This window comes from Etheostoma spectabile, chromosome 21 (assembly GCF_008692095.1).
Source record: "Etheostoma spectabile isolate EspeVRDwgs_2016 chromosome 21, UIUC_Espe_1.0, whole genome shotgun sequence".
Lineage (NCBI taxonomy): Eukaryota > Metazoa > Chordata > Actinopteri > Perciformes > Percidae > Etheostoma > Etheostoma spectabile.
The window spans coordinates 21,417,282-21,436,245 of record NC_045753.1 but is presented as its reverse complement, the minus strand read 5'-3'; the positions used below and the strand labels follow the sequence as shown (position 1 = coordinate 21,436,245).

Below are 18,964 nucleotides of genomic sequence, written 5' to 3'. Positions count from 1 at the left end.
TATGAATATATATACAGGCGGCTATTATTATAGACAGAATTTTTACAGATAGATGTAATAAGTTAGGCTAAAATGAGCAGTATAACTATGTTTTAGGGTAGTTTTTACTTGTATTACATTGTGATCATGGTAATGCCAGTGTGCTAGCATCTAATTAACATTCATTGTTTATCAGTATGGCAGAGCCACAAAGAAAAGGAGAGCTGCTGCCAGAAGATGTTGGCACAGATGACTGCCTGACTTCGTACACACACATCTACAGTCCAGATTTACTAAAGTAGGCATCAACACATGTATTTCCCAATGCCTGGTGTCATCTGATTGCTTTAATTAATTCACACAGTAAATACACATTGACATGCTTATCACTGTAATAACTCCATGAAGTGACCTTTGAAGGTTTGCACTTTATTTTTCAGAGATCAGGTGGCTTTTATCACGGGAGGTGGATCTGGAATTGGATTCAGGATAGCTGAAATCTTAATGAGGTGAGAGGATTAACTGCTTGTTTCTCCATAACACGCCCAGATCTTCCAAAAATGTCCTATTATTCGCAGACATTGGTGCATATAGGATAAGAATAAATTCATACAGTCAGTGCTCTGTCATCAGTGTGTCATTGTCACTACTTTAACACAGTAAAATGTGGGAGCAAGATAGTACATTGGTGTACTTTAAACCTCCTGGTTGTTTATCTGACAGTCAGACTTTAATCATTTTGCTTGTGTGACAAAGTTGAAATAGTTCAATAATTTACTCATGTACCATAAATAATTGATCTTTTATCAAGCGCTCTCATTTTGTGTGCCTGCAGCCTTTTATCACATTTTGGACCTTGCATTCACTCACCCTCTATCCTACCTGTTTTGTCATTCATTCTGTCTTTCTTTCAGCATTATTTATGCAAGCATTACACATTCATGTTCTAATCAACACAATAAAGCATGTGCTCCTAGTATTGTTATTGTTATTTTCTTTCTTATCTTTCAGGCATGGCTGTGACACAGTGATTGCGAGCAGGAACTTGGACAAGCTCAAAGAGGTGATTCCTCTTAAAATATTTTCCAAAACGCCAAATCATATATCTTACACTATATTTAGATTTCTATCTATTTCTAGATCTAGATAACTTTCCCAGTACTTATTTGAACTAATGACATGATCACTGTCACTAGATATAAAGGAAATGTTGACTTTCACTCTGTGCTATTCCCTGACAGTAAAAAGTGTTATTGTATGCACTGCTGTTTGTAAACTAGCTAGCTATCTCCAGCAACTCACCAGGACAATTTGTAGATATTTTTAAACATGATATACATATCTTGAGTACTGTATGTACCCATTAATCAACAGTGGTGATAACCTACAAAACGTATAAAGGTTGTGTAATACAGAAAAAGACAGAGAAAGACAGACTCGAACGGTAACACTTTAAAGAAAAAGTGTGAATGTGTTGTGTCGAAAGATCTGAAGGCAACGCTAGATTGGCTTAATTAGTGTGAAGAAGAGTCCAAGGAGACGAAAGGTAACGTCTCTAAAAATAGTCGTGAGGGGTAGTGACACTGAGGGTGATCACGAAAGGTAGCACTAACATTGACTAATTAGTGTGAAGGTAGTCTCAAATTTATAGAATGAATTTTGTTGCTTAATGTTTTTATTTTTAACTGTTTATACTTGTGTTTTATCTGTTTTTTGTTTTTGTTGTTGTTGTTTTTTAAACTGATTTTGTGTAAAGCACTTTGAATTGCCCTGTTGCTGAAATGTGCTATACAAACAAAGCTGCCTTGCCTTGCCTTGCCTTGCCTTACCTTACCTGCAACATTGGCTTTAATGTATTGGCCTCATGTAATTTGATTGTGTGTCTCACCAGGCATCTAAAAAGCTGTCTGCAGCGTCAGGACGACGCTGCCTCCCTTTCTGTTTAGATGTGAGGAAGCCTGAGAGCATCGCAGCTGCTGTGGATGAGACGCTGAAAGAGTTGGGCCGCATAGACATCCTCATTAACAGTAATCCATGTAGCACATAATTAATGCATTTATCCGTAGCTTTATTGGCCTGGGTTAAAGTCACGGTCGCTGTCGTTGACAGATGCTGCTGGAAACTTCCTCTGCCCGGCTACCTCACTCTCCTTTAATGCCTTCAAGACAGTAATGGAGATAGACACCATGGGTACATTCAACACCAGCAAGGTGGTTTATGAGAAATGGTTCCAGGTACAGTACATTCTCTGTCTGTGTGATACAATACGTCTCAATTGCAAGTCAAGGAGCTATAACTAAGTAAGTTATCATAGCACTGAAATAACGATAATACCATATCTACAGGAACACAATTGGGTTGCTAGTCAATTATTTTTAAAGTGAGATTCACTCTCTGCAGTTCACTGTGGTCACCAAAAGAGGACACTAAAGACCAGAGATGACTGAATATCTTGTCTCTAAATGGGATTTAAACTGCCGCCTCTGCGCAGATTTGATTATTAACTCATCAAATTGATTTTAAGTCTCCCGTCATTTTTTTGTGCAGGATCATGGGGGCAACATAGTCAACATCTCTGCAACACTTGGATACAGGGGGCAGGCCCTCCAGGTGCATGCTGGCTCCGCTAAGGCTGCAAATGGTAAGAGCTTTTTTGCTGTTATGTAATGATATCAAAATTAGAATCAGATTACTCAATGTTGCCTCTCCTGTCCCCCAGATGCCATGACCAAGCACCTGGCTGTGGAGTGGGGGCCCAGTGGGGTGAGAGTCAATACTGTGGCTCCAGGTCCTGTCTCTGGCACAGAGGGCTTCCGCAGACTGGGTAAAGTCTTAATCTAAAGATATGTTAGTTAACTGCCACTCAATGCAAACTTGACCAAACCAGAGAAAACATGACAATTGAATATGAAAAAAACAATTACCACTTTCCTATAATTAATAGGATTAAATAATATGCAAATATAACCCATCCTATGGACGTATTTGGAACATGGCGAATGGTGCTCATCTGACAGGGCTATGGGGTTCAGCCAAAAAAACATTGGGAACCACAGATGTACATATAACAGAGTAAGTATTTGAGCATGTTTTTTTTCTTTGTCTTCTAATGCATTAGGTGGTCCCAGAGGGGAGGCTGCTGGTGCATTCCAGTCCATTCCTTTACAGCGTGCAGGCAACAAAACAGAGATGGCCCACTGCACTCTTTTCTTGGCCAGCCCGGCCTCCTCCTTTGTGACTGGAGCCATCCTGGTGGCGGACGGCGGAGCGTGGCTGACGTCAGCCAACGATGTCTCCATGCTGTTGGGTATAGCCTCCTCTAAATCCGCTAAACTCTGAACAGGGGCTCTTCTGTCCTCCTCCTGACCCAGGTGTGTAGGAGGAGGTGCAGCTTGAGGTCCACGTGGACAGAAATTATGACTGAGAATGAGATTGTGCTGTGCATTGTGTCATCTCTGATTTAGAGTTGTGAATTTTAAATATAGTTTTAATGACAGGAATATACCATTACCCACATTAATTCATGTATCTCTATTATTTTCTTTCAGGTTATTGGTCATCTGAAAAGAAAAGAGACAAGTAAATCCTGACAACAAAAAGTGTAATTTATGGGCCAACTGTGCTGATATGATACATTTACAGTATTTGTGGTTTATCTCACTCACTGTTGCTGTAAGAGTGTGTTGCTAAGTGGTTGGAGGAGTTGAACACTAACCTACTAATTGCTGTATTATATGTATTTACAATCTTAGTAATGGATCACATTATATAACAATTCAGAGAGTTTTCACCCATAACAGTGCTGTGTGTTGTCATCATGCATTTCATGTATAGTCATGTGAGATTTTTCAGTACCTCTCATTTATAAATAAAGTATTTATAATTTCCATGTACTATGACTGTTTGCATTTACTATTGAAAGTCATGTATTTCTGCTAATGTCTCTGTGTTTGACTGGCACAAGGATGCATTTGCCTTGATCACTGCAGCTTGGATTGTACCTATAGGAAGGAGCAGACGGTTTTTAATTCAATTAAATCCATGGTTTGCTACCTACCAAGTTGATTATAGAAAAATACAACATAGCATTATTACACAAATTTTAGATTTTTCTAAATTTTCCAATTAGTTTTCTTATTTAATTGTGAAATATTGCATACATATTTAGATTACAATGTGTGCTTAGTGATAAAACAACGTTTGGGATCCATTGGATTAGATGAGCAAAAAACAGCAACTGCAAATCGGAAGAAAAATTAATACCTCCGTAAGTCAGATGGGGGGGCCAAAACATTACAATTGCAACCATTTCATAATTACTATTTTCTCAATACAACAGATACCTGTCCACTTGAGTTCTCCAAACTATTTAATGCTGGTTTGAATGTGATTCTGTGTCAACTGTTGACTGGTTAATGAAACAGTTCTTCAACTGGTAGACCTGATGATTTACAGACAAACATCCACCCTGCTGAAGTGTCATTGAGCAGGACACCCCAGTCCCTGTCAGTTGAAATCTTCTATAGCTGGCCCTGAACTTTAACCTCTGCTTACTTAAAATGTGTGTGGCAGCGTTTTATATATTATACATGGGGTTTGTGCACAAACAAAAATCATAAGGTCCCATTGATAACTGCTGTGAAGCCAGATACTGCGGGGTATTTTGTACGCTTGCGTGAAACGTCAGTGGTGTGTATGCGGCTGGAGGAGGAGGAGGAGGAGGATGGGACACTGCTGATGCTGATGCGAGAGCTTTCGGTGTGTGACTGTGATCAACATCGGTGGACTGTTCGCCAAATGATGGAGTTTTTTGGTCTTATTTCACACCCTTTTCGTTCCATTATTGGCTTCGACGAGGGACGCTGTGGCTGCTGTGTTTTTTGAGACTAAGATAACAGAAGAATTTAAGGAGGAATGGACGGTTTCGTGTCGTCACTCGTCTGGCCTGTCTTGTGACAGACACAGGTGGATTGCCGCTGGAAAACGGCATCGAAATGAAGACGTACTCTTGAACTATCGCAGAGGCGACCGTTTCCGTAGTTACCTCTTAAACAGCGCAATACACAAACTACCATTTGGTTTTATTAAATTAAGAGAGGTAGAAGCTGGACTGTTTGGCGTGTTAGCTAGCTAATAGGCTAATTTGGTTAGCTAGTCAGTTAGCAGCTTCTCTGGCCAATGGAACGAAAGACGTGGGATGCTCGAAGGAGGAGCTAACGTTAGTTGCTAGCATAAATTCATTGGAAGGTTTGACGGGGTGTTATATTTAGTAAACCGCCTTGAAAGGTTGAACACTAGGTCGGGTTAGGTTTGAGCATAGGCTGTATGAGGAGCACTGGTCACACCGTTTCCTCGCTGCACTGTGGCTCCTCAGAAAAGAAGCTTGCGATGTATAACATTGGATAATCGGCTAAGAAAGCTAATGTTGACAAACACTGCTGATTTAATCAACGCGGTTTTTTTTCGTTTCCAATTGGCTCACGAGGAGAGATGTTGATACTTAATTTCTGAGACTTTATTGAAGTGATTCACCAGTTTTCAGGCGGAAGCGAAGCATGTTAACGTTGGATGTGATGCAGCGCAAACATTTGGCAACAACCGGGAGTGGACCTGCCATGCCAGAAAGACACATAGTAGGTCAAAACACATCAGAGACAGAGTATGCCTTTCGAATTTAGCTAACATTGTTGTCAAGATGTGGATGGCAACTGACGTTAGTGAAGTTAAGACAACAAATGTGTTAATCCGTTGCCTGACTGACATTGTTTCTAAACCTACCCAACTTTCTTCTTAAAACTACACCTACTAGTCTAGCTAGCTAGCTAAGTGTTACTGTTATTTATAAAATCAGAATACCGGCCTGTATTTTAAATATCAGACGTAGACCATGCTTGTAAGAATCCCACACATTCATTTCAAGATGTCATTGTTGGAGACGTGTAATGCCATTTAAAACAAACCAACAAAAAAAGCATGGCATTTAAGCTAAAGAACATGAGCTCGACGACAGCAGTGAGATAATACAGCAGCTTTCTGAAGTTTGTAAAGTGGAACAGCCAATATAAATGGAACCGACAGTTCTGTCTGGCCCTTTGGGGCACACACAGTGGGAGTCAGAACAGCCATTTCCTCTCGGATTTCACACACTGGATTCAGACAATGGAGGTGTGCTCTGTCAAAACAAGGGTGACCAGATAGGTTTGGATTTCAGAAGTGGCGACCAGGATCAAACTTCCCAGCATAGTGTAGAAAAAAACAGTTACCAGGACAAGCCAGTAAAGCTGGACAACCTCATAAATATCTCCGTTTTTCCTCGTGGTGATTTACTGTTTGAGGGAGATCAGTCCAATAGTTCCCAAGCCTCTCTCCATAGTAGTCATGTAGAGGAATTGTCCTTCACAGAAAAAACTGAGGGACCTGATGAACTTAGTGACTGCACTTTGTCATGGCTATTTTCTCCCAAATTTACTGATGGGATTGGGATTAACTCTGCCCATGAGGAACTGAGTCTGATGCAGGATGCCTCTCCTGAGAGCCCAGATGCCCTCAATAGTAAGGCTGAGCTAGTAAGTCTCAATGTACCGGTCTCTCCATCGAAAATTTCCGAGAGAAATTCTGAGACCGACACAGGGGATCCATTTTTGTTGGTGGATCTCCTCTCTTGCCTCCCCCCAGAGGCTTCAGGTGAGTTGAACCCACAGGGTGTCAGTGAGGAGCTGGTAGGCCAGTCGCAAGAGGAGCAGGCGGGTCTCCCTCCCACGCCGAGCTGGGAGACTTTGTCACCCGAAACTAGAGACAAAGGTTTATTAACTGATCAAGTGACTGTTCTGCCTGTAAACTGGAGCACTGCCCTGCATGGTTTACCTGAGAACTGCCTCCCGCATAACCACGTCAGCAGACCGTTGGAGTGCTTTGCAGGATCTGTGCCTTTGTTGGATTTAGATGTTCCAGATTGTGACAGTAGTCTGAGCCTGTGCCCTGCCAGTTCTCCCTCTGTTACCTGCACAGGTCCACCATTGGATTTATCAACCGAGGAGTCGGAGGTGGAACATGCAGGAGCTACTGTAAATAGAGATGTGACTTCAGACCAAGGCGAGAATGACTCATTTGTTCTGGGTTTGACAGCTGAACCCTCATCACTGACAGTGCCTCTGGGTGAAGATGCCTTCAACCCGGGTGATTTCACCAGTGAGAGTTGCTCTGTGGAAAATGAGTCTAAGGATTTAATGGACGACGATATTTGTTCTGAAGCCAAAAATCAGGGGAATGAGGCAATGGCTTTGGATCTGTGTTTGACTGCTGACCAGGTCCATGACACCGAAACGTGGGACTTGAAACCACAGGAGGGTGTACAGAATGAAAGTGTTCCTGCTCCAACAACTGAGTCGAGTAAAGAGGAGAGGTTGACAGACAGTAACCAGCTCGAAGGATCAGATTGTCATGAAGTGTCTTCTTTTGATTTTTCAGTCCAGGATTTGCATACTTCTTCTCCTGAGGCTGCATGGACTAGTGAGCAAACTGTGGAGACACTTTGTCTCTCTAATATGGTGGCAGATGACTCACTGCCGATGGTTTCAGCTGAGAATATAAGGGAGGAAGACGTCTCCCCTCTAAAAGCTGTGTTCGATGCTTTAGACCAAGATGGAGATGGATTTGTTCGTATTGAGGAGTTTATGGAGTTTGCTGCTGCCTATGGGGCCGATCAGGTGAGATGGCTCATTTTTCTGTTGATGTCCAAGTTTGGCGCTTGCCGCTACTGGGTGTTGAATGCTGAGTGAAGTTCAATGTAAGACAATATAACGCTCCATATATGTAAATGATTTATGATTGATTTTCTGCTAAACCGCAGCGAGCTTCCTGCAAAAAGCCTGCTTAACTCAATCAACTAAATCCATCTGGCTGATGTCACTTTGCTATCAGTATTTCAACTTGTTTAGGATCTAAATTTATTTGCAACTAACTATAGTTAGAGGAAAATTTGGTACAATTTATACACTTTTTTTTATTTTTATTTTTTCAAAACTGAAGCTTGATTGTGAGTTTGAATGAATAACATTAGGTTTATGTTGCCCTGACATACTGTGGAGCAGTGGTAACACCACCCCTGCTGTGGTGCTGGTGTGTTTTCTACAAAGCATTAATAGATTTACTAATACCGCAGCATATTATTATAACCATGCCAGGATTAGTTAGTCATCTATATTTGGTAAGTGTTCAAAAGCCCGGATTTGGATTATCCCGATAAGTCTGTCAAGTGTTTTGGCTGTAATGAATTCTCTCCGGCCCGGAACTCCTCCATATGTCCGATGACAAACACTCTTTGTTCCATTTGCATAATTATCATGTGGTTTAGAAATGGTTGTTGATGCGCCTCACTCCACCCATGACACTCTTGTTTCTCATGGCCCTTTTTGGAAATAATTTCTGTTACTTGCAAGTCAAGAGGCAAAGGAACAACTCTAAAAAATGAAACCTTCTAAATGACAAGGTGACCCATTATCCGTGTCAGAAATTAAGGGGGGCAAAGGGCCAAAATGCACCAAGAAACCTCATAATTCTCCTAAAATAACCTGACCTGAGGGGAACAATTGCCTCCCAGGTTTTGAAAAAAAATATATATTTTTATCAGTTTAGGCCATATTTTGTTTTGATTCAATTCATTAAATTTCAATCTCTAACATACATTCACACAATCACTGCTGTTGCATGTACATGCACGGGTAATAGCAATAGTATGCTTTTTATTTACTCATGTTGACACAAGGTGGTGATTACTGTATGCGTTTTAATCTAGGTTTATTTCAAAAACAGCAACTTTTGAGGGCATTAAGTGCCCTCAAAATGTTGTATTTGCCCTGACATTTTCCAACCATATGAATATATATATTTTTAATCTAACACTGCACATAATGACTTAAATTGATTATATTCTAATTGATAGTGAATCAGCATTTCTCTTTAATGAGCAGCAAAAGGGAAGAGAGCCTGTTTGCTGCTCATCAGTGCATTTGGTTTTGATATTGCTTATTTCCTGTGTAAAGCCATTGACTAAACTGTATCATAAGCTCAGGTGCTGGTCTTGTCTTTAACTAAAAGTTAAATTCAAAGGATAAACATTTGACACAGGCCTCGCACGCTCCAGAGTCAAATTGACGTCAATTTCTTTTCCTGTCCGCATGTCTGTAAGCCTGTCTAAATGTTTACAAGAATCAGACTGAGCTTCAGCAAGTGATCCCACCATTTGCAAATAACGGTAAAAGGGTGGATGCAAACGATGATGCAACCCAACCAGTCAACATAACTGTCAAGTGTGCCCTGCTGAGCATGTGTGAGATAACTTGTAAATCAACTTTTGGTCTCTATTTCTTCATAAAGCAATTGGAATAATCTAATGTCACTTCCAGTATTTATAATCCACTTTTAAAGTGTGTCTTGTTTTTAAATGTTGATTTTTAGATACGGGGCTGATTCAGGCAACATATTTAATTTAGAATATATTTTAACCATCTTAATTTAAATTCTTTTCGATGAACTTTGAACAAGGCCTTTGGTATTTTTATTGCCACTCTTCATTCTAACCCCAACCGGCCCGTCAGACACCGCCTACCAAGAGCCTGGGTCTGACCGAGGTTTCTGCCTAAAAGGAAGTTTTTCCTCGCCACTGTCGCACTGTTGCTTGCTCTGGAGGAAACTACTAGAACTGTTGGGTCCTTGTAAATTCTGGAGTGTGGTCTATCTGTAAAGTGTCTTGAGATAACTCTTGTTAGGGGTCCAAGCCCGAGGATGCGTGCACCGCGGTATCGCAAGGCGATACGCGGTTCACACAGCAGGGCTGTGGAACCCTATTGTTTTCGCTAGGTTTCCTTCTTCTTCCTTCTTCTTCATTATTCTTCTCCGCATAAAAGTGGTGCTGCAGCCTAAACCGTACATGGTGGCGACGCGCCATTTTCAGGACTGTCCGAAAGTCCGCAAAGACCTCAGCCAAAAACTGACCCACTCCACCCACTAGTGCGCTATAGCAGAGAAAAAACACCGTTTGGCCCTATAACTCCCAAACCGTACTCGAAATTTAAAAACCTTACATCCACCGTTCCCGGATCCTACTGAATCTCGTGATATAGGCCACGCCCTTTCCGCCTAGACTTTTATGCGTGAAAAATGGCGATTTCTCAAAACCTTTTCTAACTCCTCCGAGACCGTGCAATGATCTGCACGAAACTTGGCACATAGCATCTCCAGACCCACCTGACAAAAGTTTGCATAAAGATTTTTTATAGGATAAAAATTGCGCGTGTTACGCGCAAACAAATTTTAGTTGCTAGCTATGAAAACATTGCCGTTGCCATATCTCGGCCACAATAAATGCTATAAAAGCAAAACTTTACGATATTACTTGCTATGACCCCCTGAGGCTCTGTACCAAATTTGGCGAACATTGGCCACTAGGGGGCGCTACAAATACAAAAAACTGTGTTTTTCACGAACGTACTTTGCCATATCTCGGCCAAAATATGTGGTATCAACACCAAACTTGGGGTGATTGTTTGGCATGCCGCACGGAGGCTTTATACCAAATTTGGTAACGATGGGCCACTAGGGGGCGCTATAATTAACGTTTGTTGGTTTTGTGGACAAAGTCAATGCATTTAAATGGGAAATTTGCAATTGCAATATCTCTGCCACAGTGAATGCTATCAAAACCAAACCGGTAATGATTGTTTCGCCCACCGCCCGGACGCTCACTGACAAATTTGGTAAAGACGGGCCCTTAGGGGGCGCTCTAATCAACATAGAGCATTTCCCCGGGTCGCTGGGGACGACTGGCGCGGGGAGGCTTGGACCCCGTTGAAACTGCGTGCAGTTCTAGTTATGAATTGATACTATAAATAAAATTGAATTGAAAATTGAATTGGGTGAGGATAGGTATTAGTTGGTACTCCAAACGCTGACTCACTAATTCATTTGAATCCCTTCTCTCCCAGTTCAAAGTGCCTCTTTTGCCCCTGAACTGTCCCATGTGTAGCTGTAGGTATCTATGGCTCTCCAGGCAGGGAATTGTGAAGGATTAAGAGTAAAATGTATTTTCCTGAGTCAGAGGGACCCCATGGTTTTGGGTGCTATCCACCAGCTGCCCATGACCTTGTTTTGAGGGACAGAAGTGGAGCTTTTGTGATGTTGGTTTAATTTAAATCGATTCAACCTGTTGTTTTGCTAGGCATTGCTAAATGTGAGACGTTTAAATGACACGGGCAGTTGATTTCATAGGTGTGATCCATTTAACTGTTATTCCAAACGGTTTGGTTTCTGGTAGAGTTCTCCTGCTGCACCTCCTGACTATTCCAGCAGTTTCCTTTGGATCTTTGTTTCTTAAGGCGCTGACACACCACCCTGAGTATCAACTGTCTGGCGAGGTCAGTGACTCGAGTCTGTTCGATGTGTTCCGTGCCGTCGTCAGCCGGAGGAGCCCTCAGCCTTAATTTTGGCCGAGTTGACATGTTGAATCGGTGGGTGGGCAGTTGGACTCAATGGTCGATCTGATTGGTGGAGTGCTAACCCAGAAATAACGAGTGGGGTGGATGTGACGAACGCCTCTCAAAATCCGACTGCATGGCCTAATTCTTGCTTAAACATTTTTCAGAAACACGTTTCGGTGAACTATTTTTGTAAAATACAAGATCGTATTCTGAACAAGCAACCATTATGGTCGGTTTTGAAATTCCGGAGAAGCCAGACCCAATACAGATTAGCGCCGCCTGCTCTTATGGAGACGTATTTCCTCTCGCACATGCAGAACGTACGCTCAAGTTCACGTCGCTTCGGTGTGTTCCGAGGCACTTTTTTGACCAATTCGGGGAGGCAGTCAGTCCGGCGTAGGGTTAGTGTGTCAGAGCCTTTAAAGGTCCTAGGACTGCTGACCAGATTGTGCAGATTGATTACTTATGTGTCTTTGTGTTTCGCAATCGGATATCTGGTTTGCGAGAGCTAATTTGTGCCCTTACAGGAACCTCCTCTCAGATTTCTGTCCTTTCGTGATCAGAGAGAGCCTGAGGCTTTGGCATGTTTGTCTTTTTCATTTACAATAAGTAAGCTAGCAGCAGACAGACTTATCTTCAGAATTTGTGGAATGTTATATAATGTATGTAACCTTTCAGAGGATTTGGCATTCATTAGCTGAACTCAAGGACCAGTGGGAAAGTCATGTCTGATCTAACGAGGTTGACATGCATCTGAAGCCAGAGCACTGATTTGTTTCATGCTGAGGTAGCAATTGGTCCAGTCTTTTCATATCAGTTTGCAATACATGTGTGCTTTTCATTTTTAAATAAGCATTGCCCTGATATGCCCACGTGTTCCAGTCATCTGGCGATAGAAGTGGTTTCAATAACTTCCACTCCTGGGTGGCTTACCATGGCGGTAAACAGTATTTTAGCAGTGTGAATTAGAAAACCACAGGGCAACAGGTCTTACTAATTCATAAGGACATCCATAAATAACACTTTGAAACAAAAAAAATTTTTTACATTGTAAGCCAGTCAAGTGGAAGTGGTGTTGAGGGCTCGGGCTGTCATAAGGAGGTATTTTTAGTAGAATTTATTTCGTAATGTTATAACAAATGTGATTCATTGTTTTTTGCTGAGCCTATATGCAACAGGCGTACTTCAAAGATTTAGTATTTCTACTGTCATAGTTAAGCTGAGGGCTAGGAGCAGGCCTTGCATGGATCTTACTGTGTACCACTTTGCAAACATCCCCCAGCGGGCTGTCAGGCACAGAAAGGTATTTAATAGGTATTTGCATGCGTGTTCGGTTAGTGCTTCAATGCTAAGCATGCAAATGTTTCCTCCAGAATTATTCCAGGATATGACATGTGACTTCAATACACACCCTTACACATTGTGTGTGGTTTGAATATTAGCATCTTGTAATGTAGAATCTTAAAGCTCAATTTATGTATAGTTTATTGTATGTCAACGTTTACGGCATCTAGAAGGTTTATTTGTAGCCTTTATCTGGTTTACCGTAGTTTAGTGTTATATCTTGACTGTGTTAGGAACATGAACAGTTAATGCGGAACTGCTGTTAGTGTGTGCAGGTACTATTGTACCTTTTTGATGACTACCCCAAAATAAATGAATTGTCCTCAAATGGGAAATGTACTACAGGCATGTTCCAAATCTGGGAATTTGGTTATTTAAAAAGCTTTTCCCAACCACCACTTACTTGTTTCTCTCACTGGTTTTGACCCTAATTCTGCACAAAAGCCATACTGAACTACATTGTGGTGGGGTCTCTCTTGTCAGTTGACATTCCCAACCCCACTTTGGCCAGCCTCTCTCCCCTCACCCGCTGCTTTTATGTACTGCCCCTCTAATCCACAATGGAATGTCCCATGCCCTGAAACGTCCCCTCTCTTGAGTTCACTTTTTGTTTGATAATGTTTATATCCTAAGAGCATTCTTTTTTTTATTTGTATTTTTTTCGGTTTTCTTCTCCATCATCGTTTGCCAACCCACTAGGCTTATGATCATGGTTATCAGAGTTTTGTTTAGGAACTATTGTGAAATCCCCTCCAGGAAAGACTCACCAAAGGGTATTCTTCTGCATGGGGTTATGCACAACAGTGGTCTGTGTGGAGGCGGTCAGGCGTGCCCCGGCACTGATTAGACACAAATAGAGGAAAGAGAAAAACCACAGGGCCTTCACTGCTTCACTAAGCAGACAGAGTTGCCTTCAAGTTTAGTTTTTATCTGACTTACCGCTGTCTTTCAGTGCTGTGCTCGTTATATATTATATTAGGTGCAACAATGCAAATTAGGCTATTACATAATACATTATTCATGATAGTACTCTTAGACGACATGTTTAAAAACAACAAAAGACAAAGGAACTAAGAAGTAAGTGTAAAAAGATATTATATCCAAGTCCCGTTATATAGTTATTTTAAGAAGTCATTTTTTATCTTGAATGCCTAAACTTTATGCCAGTAAACTCTAATTATATAGCACATAACAGCAAGCATTGTTGTAGTCAAGCCCATCTGAACAGGGACCAAGTCATCACCAAGACCAGTGCAAGTCCCACACTGCGTGCCATGATAACATGTGCAAAAGGCTAACCATAGGCCCTTCTCAAATTAATCTGAAAGATCCACATTTCCATAAAAAAACGAAAACCCACATTAAACAAATTTAAAGATTCTTCTTCATTCACCTCTTTTATTGCAATAAGTGAATCATTAGCAATGCCTTGATTAAAATAATCAAAAGTCAGTTGTGGTTTTGAATTAAAATCCTGGGTCCTCTTTATCTGAGGCCGAGACAAGACAGAGTAACAAAGCGGTTGATTCCGAGTCGAGACCTTCAAAAAGCGGTCTTGAGACCAAGACCGATCTCGTGTACTACATCACTGAAAGCAAGACAGCAATAGATGCAGGTCAAATATAGAGTACAATGTAACAATCAAAACAAAAATGCGAAAATAAATTATTAATCCAATGCACAGTGTTTCTAACAAAATGATTAACCATTGTATGGTATTCAGGTCATATTGACCCTTTTCAAATTTTTACAAGAAGAAAAATGGTACAGTACATTTTTTCTACCTGAACATCAATGGCCTTACCTTATTTTCATTGATAAACATGTATTCCTGACTCAATTCAGAAAAGTATTCTAGATACGACCACCACTTGAGTTTTTTTTTTCCATAGTGGAATTTTAACATGAATCATTAACCTTTGGAACAAAAAATGAATCACACTTCCATTTTTAATTGTGTGCTAGTAGACACTGATTGCAATACCTGAACATATATGTTATCTCAATTGTTTGAAATTGAGATAAAGACAATATTTGTTAATCGACTGTGAAGTAAAATTTTATTTCAGAATTGTTTTGTTTTTTTTAAAACCCCAAAAGAAGTCACGGGTCAATTAGACCCGAGGGATACGAGAGGGTCCCGAAAGTGAAAACAACACAAGGGTTAAGAAAAAAAATGGGGCCAGTTCAACAGCTCCAGAGAAGCTTTTCCAGGGTCCTGGGGCCAAATCACAACTCAGCTGAAATCACATTCACCTCTAGTTTTTAGGTCAGACCTACAAATATGCCAAAAGGCTCTGCTCATAATTCCTAAAGGGGCCTGGCACTGCTCTACAGGGCATGCTTAACAACTCTTGTAGGCCACGGAGGCTTCCACGTTATAGTAGGTTTACAAGGCTCTGGTTGCCTTGGCTCTTACAGTGGTTCCTCCAGTCCGGTCAGTCCTATGTCGGTATAGTATACTGCCCTGGTCTCTTACTGCAGATGCAATAACCAGGCCTAATAATTCACCGCTTATCATACTTGTAATGTAAAAATGTCATCAGGACCATAGACGCTCATTTCCCAATTACACCTTTAGTTTTCTCACCTCACCCAGCAGAGGTGTTTCTGAATAGCTTTCTCATGGAACAAACTACATTTTCGTGAACTGTGATGCACCATTGGGAAATGGAAAAGCTGTATTCTAACGCCTCCGCCACACAGTTCCTTTTTACAAGTTCAGTCCTTTAAAGACACAGTTTCTTCACCAACTCTTCTTTAGCCTACAGTGTATAGCAAATGTGCTGCACATAAAGGTTCTGCGCAGCAGAAATGGAAGTTGGATGAGCCCTTGTATCCACATGCTAAAGTTAACGTTGCAGTGTGAACCACCTCCCAGTTAGCTGCGCCACTCCCCTCCTGTCTCTCTCTCTTTAAATACAGCTGGGCTTAATTCACAGAGCCCCGATCATAAGCCACGGGGGTTGTCGGAGTCCGTTTATTAGGATTTTCAGCCCTCTCAGCCTCCTGAGTCAAAACTCAGCGTTGCTAAGCAGATCAACTTGTTATTATGTGTAACCGATATAAAATGTGTAGAAGAGAGAGGCCGCACACAGAATGAAAGTCTCTGGGAAATGACCATGTTCACATTGTGTGCTTATACTTTCTCGAGGAATAAAGTGAGCTGAAACCACAGAAACCTCGCCCGACATACTCCCAGGCTCCTCAAACAGCTAATTTTGTCAGCACTGCACGCCTTAAATTATACTGTTATAATGGGTTTGTGTAATTGTGTGACGGGTGACATTTGACTTGGTCTGTTATTTGTGCAAATCGATTTTGATTGCTCGGTGCCACTAATAATTCTGCTGCATATTCCCAGGTTAGGTCTTTGTGAGCCAGTGAACTAGATGGTAATAAATGTGCCAAATCATTCCTACAGGTGAGGGCTCAGAGTAGCTTTAATTTCACTTCCACTAGGAGTAACTTTACAATCTAAAAAAAAAATAGTTGATCCAAGGTGCCACTGTTTGTTTTTTTTTATACTGTGAGGTGCTGTAGTTACTGAATCGCACAGCCGTCCGTTGCCAGGTTACTGACTGTAGGAATATACAGTATGTTGGTGCACTTGCTTAACACCTCTAACAGCTGAGTGCAGCAAAGTTTCTGTGCTTAATAAATGTGCATTTAGAACAGGATCATAAGATAATGTAAGCTTTCAGTGACATTATTTATTCCGTCACTATTTTTTTTCCTGTTGTACGCAAAGGCAGTACCCTTTGCACACTTTAAAATCCTGGTAAATTCAATTTTTCTCTGAATCCAATAAAGTCCGAAGCACTTGACGTCTGCAGAAGCGTTTTTTCTGTTGGAGGTCAAAAGTTGTTTTTATGGGTGATTTTGTTTTGCTGCTGTAATCAAAATCAGTTCACGTAGTTCTGCAGTAAATCCATCACGTTATTGAAATGACCTTAATAAAGAGATCTTTAAGAGTTGTATGTACAGATCAAGTACTGGCTTGTTCTGCATGTGCTTTTCCATTGAAGTCAGAATGCAAACATCATCCCTTTGTGTGGGAAAAACAAATCCCCATACATAATTTATGACATCATCTTGAAGCATCAGGGGCAGAACAAATGATTATGGTTATGGTAGAAGGACTTTCTTCTGTTGCCATGATGGAATTAAAGTTTAGAAAGTTCAGAATGTGTTCCTTTTCTCTTTCAGGTGAAGGATCTGACCAAGTTTTTGGATCCCAGTGGACTGGGAGTGATCAGCTTTGAAGATTTCCATCGTGGAATCTCTGCAATCAGCAATGGAGGCGAGTCATGAGATGCATGTTTTAACAACTCTGTTTAACACCAGCTTGTGTCTTTTAATTGTTTTCCTTTAAGCTCTTCTAGATCTAGTGTTCCATTTTGTGATCTGTTACGTAAGAATCTAGGGGAGTTCTACATTTTAATTGATCTGTAAAATTGCCCCAAAAAAATATTTGGACAAATTTGGCTCACTTTTGTCTCACAAATGCAGACCATTGTTTTTTCATTGTACATACAATCTGCAAAACAAATCAAAGAACTGTGATGCATTGTGAACTCCATGTTCTGCTGTTTTTAATCTGCCTGTAGTACTCTATATGTGAGAAAAAAACAATTATTTATTTATTTCTATTTTATTTTGGCTTACCTGCAGATAACCTAATTCTGCTGTGTAATAAACAACAACTCAGCTGCACATTCTTGCAGCTACGTTTAGTCTCCAGCATCTGGCTCCATCTCTGCATTCCCCGTGGCGCCAAATAGTGTTGTCAACACAGTATGTTCACAATCCATGGCTCAGCTGACGTGAGGGTTTTAAAAAGGAAAGCCAGAAGACTGACCCAGATCCTTCTCCCTACGCTTAAACTGCTGTTATTCTGTCTTTAACCACTTTCTTGCCCTCCTGTTTCACTTTTATACAAATCTGCTGTAAGTTGTAAGGACTCTATTTCCCTCCTAAAATGGGAACAATTTATAAGGCTGTCGCGACAGTTATGTCACCACAGCAGTAAATCTAATCTAAATCTTTAATTGACTTTAAATTTGAACTATTTTCAATTAACTTTTATTTATTGTGTCGGATCATATCAGGATTTATCTCAGGACACTTTACAGATAGAGTAGGTCTAGACTACACTTTATAATTTACAAAGACTCAAGAATTTGGTCAGTGGCTAGGAAAAACTTCCTTTAAACAGACAGAAACCACGTGCAGACCCTGACTCTTGGTGGGCGGCCATCTGCCGGGTTGGGAAACAGAAACACTGATACAGATATAAAAAAAAGTTTGATTCAGAATAATTATATTATTTTCAATGGTCGCAACAATGAGTGAAGTATACATGATGGATTTAGACACCCCGAAGGGACATTATCACAAAGAGTTTCAGCCCACGCTGGTTGTATTGACACACTGCACAGGTTGTTGTGATGTCACAGCAATAGTGCCTGCTTGCCTGAATCCACCCCGCCTATTGATCGGTAGCACTCTTTCCCAAGGCTTACTGGGTTGCACAGCTCGGGTTACTCTTGTCATTAATAAGGCATGCACTGGAAAGCATGAGATACACAGACACATGGGCTTATTGGCAAGGTTTCGGAGCGGTAGAGAGATGGGCTTTGAGTAGAGAGTCCTATTCACCTAAATTATTTACTGTCCTCTCTCTCTGCCCTGGCCTTTTTTTTTTTTTTTTCTTCTTCTTCTTTATTTGTCACTAGTTGCAAACCGGTTTTGTAAAGTGCGATTACACAGACATGCCTGTTTTGGAATATATTGACCAAACACAATCTGTGCTTTTATGTCTATATTATCTATATTTTATATTACCCCAAATAATTGGCTCAATAGAAGGTAGATGAACATCCGTCATGTTTAAATTGCAGTCACACACATCATGGTGGCATTGGTCACAATCCAGCCATGGATCATTGTTCCGTGTTCCGTTTACTCACTATCCTCTCTTTCCAGCCTCTCTTCTCTGTTTTTCTATGTAATCAGCAAAGTGGAGAATGAAACGGATAGTTTTCCATTAGTGTGTCAAGATCAGACCTCAGCCGTTACTTCCCAGGTCACTCACACACTGATGAAAGAATCCCACTGTGCTTGTACAGGTGGAGTGCAGTTTTTGTAGACACTTTTTAAACATT

At 41.0% G+C, this 18,964-nt stretch overlaps 2 protein-coding genes across 7 annotated transcripts in view; both read left to right on the top strand.

Annotated features, from left to right (window-relative positions):
* The window catches only part of decr2 (2,4-dienoyl CoA reductase 2, peroxisomal), a 7,152-nt gene extending 1,189 nt beyond the window's left edge, over positions 1-5,963 (top strand). The window contains exons 2-11 of one of the 4 annotated variants that reach the window (XM_032503286.1): positions 176-277; positions 420-488; positions 991-1,042; positions 1,871-2,006; positions 2,089-2,213; positions 2,527-2,620; positions 2,699-2,803; positions 3,098-3,286; positions 3,528-3,830; positions 5,952-5,963. In XM_032503286.1, the coding sequence (XP_032359177.1) occupies positions 177-277; positions 420-488; positions 991-1,042; positions 1,871-2,006; positions 2,089-2,213; positions 2,527-2,620; positions 2,699-2,803; positions 3,098-3,286; positions 3,528-3,562 (906 nt within the window). In that variant the 5' untranslated portion in view covers position 176 and the 3' untranslated portion in view covers positions 3,563-3,830; positions 5,952-5,963. Of the gene's footprint in view, positions 278-419; positions 489-990; positions 1,043-1,870; positions 2,007-2,088; positions 2,214-2,526; positions 2,621-2,698; positions 2,804-3,097; positions 3,351-3,527; positions 3,831-5,951 lie in introns of all 4 variants that reach the window. The other 3 variants (XM_032503288.1, XM_032503287.1, XM_032503289.1) reach the window with 3 other exon arrangements.
* Positions 4,678-18,964, top strand: part of rab11fip3 (RAB11 family interacting protein 3 (class II)) — a 29,642-nt gene continuing 15,355 nt past the window's right edge. The window contains exons 1-2 of one of the 3 annotated variants that reach the window (XM_032503276.1): positions 4,678-7,685; positions 17,007-17,100. In XM_032503276.1, the coding sequence (XP_032359167.1) occupies positions 6,045-7,685; positions 17,007-17,100 (1,735 nt within the window). In that variant the 5' untranslated portion in view covers positions 4,678-6,044. The remainder of the gene's footprint in view (positions 7,686-17,006; positions 17,101-18,964) is intronic. The other 2 variants (XM_032503277.1, XM_032503278.1) reach the window with 2 other exon arrangements.